General features: G+C 32.3%; 1 protein-coding gene across 1 annotated transcript in view; it reads right to left on the bottom strand.

The window, feature by feature from the left end:
• Positions 1-10,101, bottom strand: part of HELRODRAFT_104231 (hypothetical protein) — a 20,890-nt gene extending 10,789 nt beyond the window's left edge. Inside the window, exons 1-13 of the mRNA XM_009032580.1 lie at positions 10,059-10,101; positions 9,254-9,319; positions 9,028-9,129; positions 8,765-8,848; positions 7,269-7,454; positions 6,115-6,224; positions 4,267-4,375; positions 3,752-3,890; positions 3,468-3,581; positions 3,219-3,335; positions 2,783-2,903; positions 1,427-1,538; positions 505-629 (exon numbers count right to left, since the gene is read on the bottom strand). Coding sequence (XP_009030828.1) covers positions 505-629; positions 1,427-1,538; positions 2,783-2,903; positions 3,219-3,335; positions 3,468-3,581; positions 3,752-3,890; positions 4,267-4,375; positions 6,115-6,224; positions 7,269-7,454; positions 8,765-8,848; positions 9,028-9,129; positions 9,254-9,319; positions 10,059-10,097 — 1,424 coding nt within the window. The 5' untranslated portion in view covers positions 10,098-10,101. The remainder of the gene's footprint in view (positions 1-504; positions 630-1,426; positions 1,539-2,782; positions 2,904-3,218; positions 3,336-3,467; positions 3,582-3,751; positions 3,891-4,266; positions 4,376-6,114; positions 6,225-7,268; positions 7,455-8,764; positions 8,849-9,027; positions 9,130-9,253; positions 9,320-10,058) is intronic.
• Between the last annotated feature and the right edge of the window lie 690 nt (positions 10,102-10,791).

Consider the following 10,791-nt stretch of genomic DNA (forward strand, 5'->3'; position numbering starts at 1 on the left):
AATAAATATACAACAAAAAATGACAACCTCACTCCCAACCCGGCGCTTAATCAACAATGAAAACAAAGTAGTAATAAAAACTAGCATTGTAAATAATGACAAAGAAGAATATGATGCTATCGATGAAGAAAAGGAAACCAACGAAGATGGACTAGCCAATAAAGAAATCTGACACCTAATTTCCTTTTAAGTTTACTTTGACAAAGTGAATATTTCCCTATATAAATTAAATTGCACTGATGATGATTCATTCGGAATCGAAATATGGCCTTATTTGCAGCATGAATTCAGAAAATAAGTTTATTTTGAATTTTAATTAACTAAACGTTCTCCAAAAAACTTTAGTGAGAAAAATCGAAAAAACATATTAACGCCAAACATTCGGTAGAATTTATAGAATATTGTAAAAATTATGGTCTATTACCAACAAATATGTATATATATATAAATATATATATTTGTTTATTTATTAGTTTATTTATATATTAATTATCACACACAAACCTTTCGACGTTATCATGATCATTATCATGCTCATACTCAGTATCACACTGAGAGCCAGAGAGGTTAATGCTGTCATCCTCGAATATGTCCAGAACGTGCTCTGCGTCCTCATCATCGTAGTGTGCCTTTAAAATTATTTAGCAAAAAAGACGTCCATCACAGAATTAAAAATAAACAAATTCCTGTGTTGATATGACTAAACTAATATATTGTACAGAAGATAGATACAGCAACAACAAAACTTACATCATCATAATATAATAATATTAACAAAACTGAAATAAAAAACAAATAGTTGAAATGAATAGAACAGTTCCAACTAAACTTATTTCCCTTGCATATGAATAGAAATTTAATTTTAACTTCTTTAATTATTTCTCTCAAACAACCAACATTTATCCTCATACAAAAACTACTTCAAATTTTATGCTATGTCCAGGACTGCACGTATGCCTGATGCATAACGTGGAATAACTTGTGCTTTCTCCTGAAGGGGTGAATGCTCAAAGCATCACCAGCCTCGAAGGCCTTCTTGACTCAATTATGGAGACAAAATTACACACTATTGTACATACACACACATATATAATGCATATAATATCATACACTTGCACCTTTTGTTGAGGTTGTTTTCTCATAAATACATTTCTGAAACTCTTTAAATAAATGTTTCAAACTTAATGACTGACCAAGTTTCATAAATTTTTTGCGGACAAAAACTTAGGTGTTTAATAAATTTACTTTGAAACTCTAATGAAAACTGAATGCGTCTTTATTAGCGTCTTATGAGGCTGAACATTTTAAAATATTAGTGACAATCTAATATTTAAAAATCATATATTACAAAAATTACTGCAATACAATAACGGAAAAAATGTTGGAAAAGAGAAACCAACTTGAACACTTCATATTTGCAACTAACCGTGATGCCCTCTGTAGACTTGAGACAATCAACAAGCAAGCGAAAGATGCGTCCTACATGCGGCTCCATGCTCGTCCTCAAGATCAACGAACATGCTGCAAACAATCCATATCTGTTCATAATAATATGGCAACGTTCATTAACATTTTTCCTCTGTACTTAGGTATCAAATACGACATATAAAACTAATGTAATAAATACAATACATGCACCATCAGTCTATTATCTCTATCTGTATCTAAAGATTTGTGGAGCGCCTCTATTGAATAACTTCAGAAGCGCTAGCTTCACTCGAGAGTGTCAAAACAAATGATGCTTCAAGCGTTTCTTGAAAACAAGTCGGCTCATGCTGTTGAATTTTTTCAAATTTACAGTTAGAGAGTTCCAGATTTTTGCAGACGAAACAGAAAATCTTCTCTTCCCAAAACGAGACGAATTGAATCTAGGAAGCATAGGATCACCATTATCGCAGGATCTCACTTTGACTTTGATTTGCAATTTCTGAAACTAACTGTAGTTGTTCCCTCAGATAAGTGGGAGCGTCACCAGCAAGACAATCTCTGATTAGAAGAGCTAGTTTGAAAACGATTCTTTCTGGCATGCGGAGTCAGTGTAAATCATCCCTGATGTATGATGAAATTGAATCAAATTTCGAATAACTAGCAACAAGTCTCGCTGCAGCACTCAGAACAGACTGCAAATCATCACGAAGGGATGAGTTGACACCAAACATAATCACATTCCAGTAGTCAATTCTTCCACAAATAAAACTGCAAACGAGTGCTTCTGTTGACTCGACTGTCAAAAAACGTCTGATTGGTAGAAACATCGCTGGCAGAGTTGGCTAATATGCTTTTCAAATGAAAGATGAGGATCCAGTATAACTCCGAGATTCGTTATTAGATTTTTGTAGTCATTTAAACAGCTGAGGCCATGCGGCGTTCCCATCCACAAATATTGAGTTTTCTTGACATTGAGTTTAAGCGTGTTAGATGACATCCAGCGACCAACCAAGTCCACTGCATTCGACACAGCAGGGGAAACCTAAAGTGATGAGTCAGGTAGTCCAAATCCGTAAAGTTGAATATCATCAGCGTATTAGGTGACAGCCAAGCCGGCTGCTTCGACGACATTGACGATATCTGCAGTGTACATGATGTAAAGCAAAGGACCAAGTACTGAATCTTGTGATACACCGCAGATTAATACTGAAGAAGCCATGCCCAGTTAAAAGTAGTCAAATTAATTAATTTATTGATTATTACTAGTAGATTATTTTTGACAGGGTGACATGATTAATTTGATTAATTTAAATTTAAATTAATTAATTAAATTAACGATTTTATTGAGACCAACATAGATCGCCTAAGATCAGGGTCAGTAGCATCATTGATGAGACTCAGGCCCAACACTAAACACTCAGGTGCCAAACTATCGAAACTTTCACCCAATGTTCGCACTAACACTCCCAATGTGTCTGTTTAAAAAAATCATAAATAATCAAAATCAAATCATGAAAATATTATTTAAACTAAAAAGACATGATAAATTACAATGAGGAATACAAAGCAATGTTTTAAACGAAGGTAATTTGATGAAATAAGTTGTTAGCTCTACAAATATTACAACAAATTTGTAAGCAAACTTACAAGTAAAAGCACATTAGCAGTGATGAAATGTTGGTGCTTCAATGAATTGTAATTGACAATTGAACTGATGAATACATAAACTAACAATCTAATCTGAATAACTTAGTTGGTGAACAAATTATACAACATGTTACTGAACTGACCAATGGTCTGTACTTGGACTTTCAGTGGTCCCTCCTCTTCAGTAGGACTCAGGAAAGTTTTTAGAAGCTCCAACAAACGAGGTAAGAATGGAAGAAGATGCTCCTTGGCTGATGAAGCTGAATAAAGATTTATTAAAATTGAATATGAATATTTATTTCTACTTTAAGAGCTAAGAACAAAACTTAAACAGTTGCGGTTAATAAATGAAGCATTTTTATTGAAAACAAATTTCAAAATGTTTTGACGACCTGTTGCTGCAATAGCACTGATAGAATATTCTTTGATCTCGAACGACTGGCTGTTTGCAATTGAGTTGAGAAGAAATTCCATTAACTGAGGGAGGTAAGGTAAAATTTCTTTTCCTGACACAAAAAAAGTAATTTAAATAACACATAAATTGTGTGTAAAAATTTGAAAAAAGTTTTATAAAATGAAAAAAAACCATTTTAATAATAGACATTCTTGATTAAAATTAACGAAGACGGTTCAAATATTCAAATGATTAGCGTACGAATAACAACAAACCACCCACCCAAATTTTCACAAAATTTTTCCATGGCATGATATGTCCTCACAATGTCTTTCTTCTTAACACTGGACGAGAATGAGAATTTATTTAGACAATCAAACAACAGTGGTAACAGTTCTTGGGAGAATTTACTGATGTCTGGCTGAAAAGGGATGAAGTAGTGATATTTTTCAATTAAAACAAAAGTATACAAAACTGGTAAACAAATAAATATGTATACAAACGTACAGGCATACATACAATATTTAAAATCTCAAATTAATTTCATTGATTTCCTTACAACAACTATAGAAACCATGGTTCATGAAAATACAAGTACATAATTACATGACATCTGCACCAATGCTTAAGAGGAGCTGTAACCCAGAAGCCCATTCACATTCCAACAGCCGCCATCTTTACATGATGCATGCAAGTTTCCGTTTTGAAAATTGTTTAGACATCCATTTGAACCAGGTCAACATACAATTATTTTTCTAACCAGGGCAAGAATCAGCAATTGTAATATTAATAATTACCTGTAAATATTCAGAAAACTCTCCCAAAGCAAACATTGCGGAGTTCCTCACTTCGCTGGCCTCATCCAACATTCCTTTATAGATAGAGCGTAACAATTTCTTCATGTGCCTGCATAACGATAAATGAGATCAAACTAAGTTGCACAGTAAGAAGGTTTATTTTAAAAATGAAAAAAATTAGGTTTATTAAATTACCACATTAGCAGGGAGACAGACAGCCTAAAAAATTCTGCTCACCACAAAACCTAACCAGCAACCACTAAGCTAGATTCATTAGTATAGTAGTGCTGATATTTTGACAGGTGGTCGCTTTGTATGGGTGGGACTAACTTCTGGAAGCCATCTTGTAAAATGGCAGATCCAATTTTTCATTTAATTTTATTGTTTTAATCACTGCAATGGTTAAATTTCAATCAATCAATCAATCTTCGTTCAACGTCCAGAGACCCAGTTCCTTCGAGGTAGGACGTTGTTTAAATTTAGAGCTTTAATGTCTTGCTCGATTGATTTTTTACATCATACAAAATTACATTCCATTAAGTCATTAATTTTTAACTACAATGGTTAAATTTCGCTATATTATTTGTTATCTTGATTATTTGTTATCTTTGTTATATTTGATATATATTTGTAATTTTTGTATTTTAAAAATTCTTTGTATATAGGGAAGGTTTCCAACGAGGTTTAAAGAGAAGTCATAAATGTCATTTATGAGTTACTTGAACTAGTTTGGTGTTTCTATTACTGTAGGTATTCAGATAAACGTTCAACTAAGTTTGAGTTTGAAGTCGTGTTCACCTATCAGAAATCTTGAAACTACGGAATAAAGATAACTTGACGATCGTTGGAAGTTATAACACTGGTGTTGGAAATAGAGATCATTGAAATTATAACATCGGTGTTATGTTAAAATAATAAATGTTAAAATTTTAACAACTAGAATATGGATATAATTTATAAATATATTAACGACATTTGACCTCTTTGACCTCAAAAACATATAATTTAACGCCAAACTCAATATATTAAGTTGCACGGTTTTCAAAAAAAATTAAATAAATTTCAAAAATTCCAAGTACCAAGACTCCAAATTCTAAAAGGTTTCAAGTACCAAGACTCTTAATTTAGAAGGGTTTTCAAGTACCAGGGTTCAAAATTTTAAAGATTTACAAGTACCAAGGCTCAGTATTTTAAATGGACCAATTACCAAGGCTGCAAATTCCAGAGTTCCAATTCTAAAGGTTTCAAGTACCAAAGATCCAAATACTGAAAAGTTTCAAGTACCAGTGATGAAGAAATTTTTAATAGGATTCCCAGAAGGCCAGAACCGATTAAAAATTTTTAAAATATCCAAAAACATCAGCTTCAACGTTCGACTTGAAAAAAATTTATTACAATTAAATTGATTGATTGATTGATTGATATTATTTCCCATTAAAATTGATTCTAAAGCACTAGAATCAGGGTACCTAGAATAACGCAGACATTGTACAACAATAGTTAAAGCTTATATGCTGTGCTTTATAGAGATAAAATATGGAATTTTCTTTGTTATATTATAAACATTAAATCATATTTGCAGAAATTTCAAAAAACAAACAAATACTCCAATTAAAAATGGTATAAAATTCGCCTAAACGGTGATTTGCACAAACAATGGAAGATTCTCCGATAACTATTGCTCTCCTGACACAACATGCTCAAAATTACGAACACTCGCACGCACATACCCACTCACATTCACAAAGAACAACTTGTCTCAAAAAAAAATCATGTATAGACAAATTGTAAAAAATTTCATGCATTACATTTCTTAAACAAACACCGGGTTAAAACAGCTGCATTAACCTAATTCTGATGTTTTCAGAACAACCCTCTGTAGATACAGCAACGGCTAAAAAAGCTGCTGATCGTACCCTCACATTTTCTGAATTCATGGCTGGTTCAGTCAACTTTAACTAAGGTTATTAAATAATAATGGGTTAATATAAAAAATAAATAAGTCAATAGACATTTAAAATAATAACCCAATTCAGTTTTAAAAAATTAGCTTAAAATCTGAAAAATACTAAAATGTTTATAATCCTATAAGTTATATTTATAACATCAGCTAAATTTTGGATAGCAAGACGTTGCGGTTTCTAGATCAAATGTGTGGAACAGTCTGTTTTTCATATGAGAAAACCTAGACAAAGCCTCTATTAGCTCAGACCTTAAAAAGGGTTGATTTTATTGAGAACAGGATGAGATTTTAGTAAAAATTAAGATGTTTGTGAGTGACAAAGAGCATTTTATATTGCTGAAATTATTTCAATCGTAATTTTCATTGGCAGTGTAAATAGCATGTTCAAATAAAGCAGTGCAAAAAGAAGAAGCAACAATAAAACAACAGCTCTTTTAAATAACGTTATATGTATTCTACAGTGATACGCTTCTTCAGAGATGTCATGGATTAATAAGATAATGCCCTCATTGAACATAGACACCAATCACAGAATCTGGTCTAGACAGCAATGCAGACTACACGTAAGTAGTATTTTAGAAAACAACACAGCTTTGGAAATTACCAAAAAACCTAAAAAACTTAAAATTATTAAAATTTCAAAAGATGAAAAAATTCTTGCAATGACTACGAGTATAGCTATAAAGATTTGCCATCCATATAACTATATCAATCATTCCAGCAATTTCGATTTTGAAAAAAGTACAGAAACTGCAACCAAACAAAGTAATACAAATTTAAATTAATAAAACAAATTAAGCAAAACCTTGAAAAAAATATTATAGAGCAATCAACAAACATCAACTACCGAATTATCAAATCATCCAACAAATTAATTACTCGCCTACTTACTAATCAGTATGTCAATCAACTGATAAATCAATCACCTTACCAAAAACAATCAATCAATCAATCTTCGTTTAGCGTCCAGAGACCCAGTTCCCCAAGGTAGGACGTAATCACCTTACCAAACAGTCTATCAAAAAAACAGCTCACTAACCAGATGTGGAATAAATTTTTCTGGAGGGAGATGAAGAGCCATTATATCAATGACCTGTGAAGCAAATGATGATGCCGTGCTCTTCTCTTCATCCTCATCATCATCAGATGTGTCCGGATTATCTTCACATAATATGCTGAAAACCCCATTCACCAAAGTTGGTATAGCATTCATTTTCAATATAACCTGTTTTAAGACATAAATTAAATTTTTGATTTGATTCATTAAATTTTCATTCATCCAGGAAATTAAAATCTTAATAACAACAACAACAACAACAACAATAATAATAATGTCATTTGTGAAACGCTCTAATTACGGTTTTGCAATTTTTTATACTTTTTTAAAAACATTTTCATGCAGTCTAAAAATATCAACAGGCTAATTATTTTTGCAAAGTTTCTGGAAAATAACCTTTTTCAAAAATAACAAGAAACATGTAACATGCAGTATAAAAATCAAAAAGGCTGGGAGTAGGCCGTACAAAAATTTAAGTCCCAGCAAAATAACTTTGCTAATTTGCATGGGAAAGTTTAGATGTTGTTCGAACGTTTGAAAATAGGTTGACGACGTTTTTGTGAAATGTTGAAAACAATGGTTTTCTGCATGGAAACCAATCCATGAAGCTAAAAACAAGTTGTGTTAACATTAGGCTATTGTGCGACCTATGCTACTTAATGCAAGGGAACAAATTCAACGAAATCTGATATCTTTTTTATTCTTTATAGTACAGCTCTCTCAAACGTAGATCTGCTTACATGTTATTCCATACATATAATTGAACCACTGTGTAACAACGGTTGTACTATCTACACCACACAATGCACATACACATTATGTATACATGTGCAAGAACCGCATCTTATGGGTATGATGGTCTTTGAGTTTCGGACAGACAATATTTGAACCATGCCATCACGTAATAGCAGCGCGAGACATGGCACTTCTACCGACTGAGCTAACTTGGCGACCTTACCTTTATTTTGTGATCTTACCTTTGTCATGCCTTTAATTAAAATAACATCTGAGGCAGTAAAGCTTTGAATATAAATAAATTCATACAAACAAATGTTGGGGACATTCACTGAGCGAACGAAGGATAATATAAATGATTATTTTGTATTTATAATGTTGAAAATGAAAAAAGTGAAAATTAATGCTAGTCAACAACAACAACACACGTTTAGACGACATTTTCCCCGAGATCGGGGGTTGCCGTTTGGCTACCTATGATGAAACCGAAATACCCCTCGACGCCATTCCATCATAAGTAATTTATTTGGCTAATTTTTACGCAGGACGCCCTTCCTTACGCAACCACAGTTATAAGCGGTGGGCCTAGCCTTTGATGATCCAACATCACTCACGAGGCAGTGAGGGTCAGTTTAATGTCATAACCAGGACATGAAAATTAATGCTAGTCAATGCTTTAAATATAATTTTTTTTCAAAGAAACAACATCATGCAAATTTACCAAAATGAATGAAAACTCTAACCTTTTTCTTTTTTGAAATGACATCGCAGAGTAGGGCTAATGATTTTACCCGTAACTGATCTTCCAATAACTTATTTGAACCTATCTGTTTGGCAGTTGTGGAAAATCAGTTATTTTTACATCAAGTTGAACATCAACCACGCCAATATGTAATGATAAATAACAAAAAATAATATAACAATCATCTCTTAGAAAAGCATTTGTTAAAGTTTTAGAAAAAGCATTAGTTAAAATCATCAATCAATTAGTTTCTAAGCAACATACCTCAAGAAAGAACTGGAGACAGAACTTGATGTGTGGTGCAATGATGGGTATCTCGCATTCTATCAAATCTTCAAACAAGTTCAATGAAGTTGATGCAAGTGACTACAATGACAGATTTTAAAGTTTTAATAAGAAAGTTTGTTAGGATAAAAAAACTTTAAAGACCAAAAACAACTTATAATTAAAAAAAATCGAATTAATTAAAAACATGAAATAATAATTCAACCTGATCAATGGGAATCAAGTTCTTGATGACCTCAACGACCTTTGGCACAAGATTTTGAAACTGAGTCTGAAGAGATTTTATTAAAAATGTCAATTATTGCAGTGTATGCATAATAGCAATATGAATACATTTCAACAACACCAATACTTCTTTTGTAATTTGATCAATTTTGGCAAATTTTTCATTATTCTTCTTTTGCAATTTTTACTAAGAAATCACTAGAATTTTTGTTACTGCAAAATTATTTTTCGTTTGTTACATCTGTGAAAGCGCTTTATAGGGCTGCTTGAGTTGAATTAAATAATGTCTGTTGCTTCAGCAATTTTTAATTCATCCCTAGTTATTTCATAATTTCTTCCAATTCAATGAGAGAACATTCCACAGCTGATCAGGCGCCATTGAAAATCGTTTTTTGCAAAAATGAGACAAATTAAATTTCAGTCACCATTTTAAAATGATATCAAGCGAAACTGTTTATGAAAATCTGATTTCCCTATATAAACAGCAGAAAGCACTGATGATGAATCATTCGGAATCGAAATATGGCCTTATTTGCAGCATGAATTCGGAAAATAAGTTTATTTTGAATTTTAATAAACCAAAAAACTTTAGTGAGAAAAATTGAAAAAACGAACTACAAACATATTAACGCCAAACGTTCGGTAGAATTTATAGAATATTGTAATATATATATATAAATATATATATATATATATATATATATATATATATATATATATGTGTGTGTGTGTGTGTGTGTGTGTGCATGTGTGTGGTGTGTATGATTGGAATAATAAAAACTAACCACATGAGATGAATCAACTGACAACAATATGTTCGTCATAGTCCTTGATAGAATTCATTTACAAAAATAAACAATAAGCATCCTAATTATTTGTATCCACATCTATACTATTTATATCATCATACTGCATAATTACCATATCATAATTATCATCAGCTTTCACAAGCATTTGTTCAATGTTAAAGCGATAAATTGCCCATTATATCATATCCAAGCTTTTTAAGAAGCACAATTCTAGAATCAGCGAAGTACGCTGTTATAACTTAGCAGAATAATTCAATACATTTGTACAACAAACGACTGTGTAACAAATAAGCTGTGCAACAATTCAGCAGTGCAACCAAACAAACGTACAACAATTCAGAAGTGCAACTAGGGAACTGTACAACAAAACTGTACAATAGCAGTTCAACAAAACAACTGTATGACAATTCAGCAGTTCAGCAAAGCCACAGCACAGTATCGCAACTCACTGAATGCCATAGAAAGGAATCATATAGTTTGTTATTTCATGGAGTGAAGCAGAACAAACATTCAAGAGAGTGGCCATTTGAGGTTTCAATTCTTCATGAGCTGTTGACGTTATCGAACTCAAGAGAAACATGCCAGACTGTCGGAAATCAATTTAAAATTTTATAACAATGACCGAGTGATGGTTGAGGGCGCCTGGCCGTGCTTTTGCAGTGAGCCCCTATCATATGCAATGTGTGTGAAGCGAGGTTTACATTATTCG

The sequence above is a fragment of the Helobdella robusta genome (genome assembly GCF_000326865.2).
Source record: "Helobdella robusta unplaced genomic scaffold HELROscaffold_84, whole genome shotgun sequence".
NCBI lineage: Eukaryota > Metazoa > Annelida > Clitellata > Rhynchobdellida > Glossiphoniidae > Helobdella > Helobdella robusta.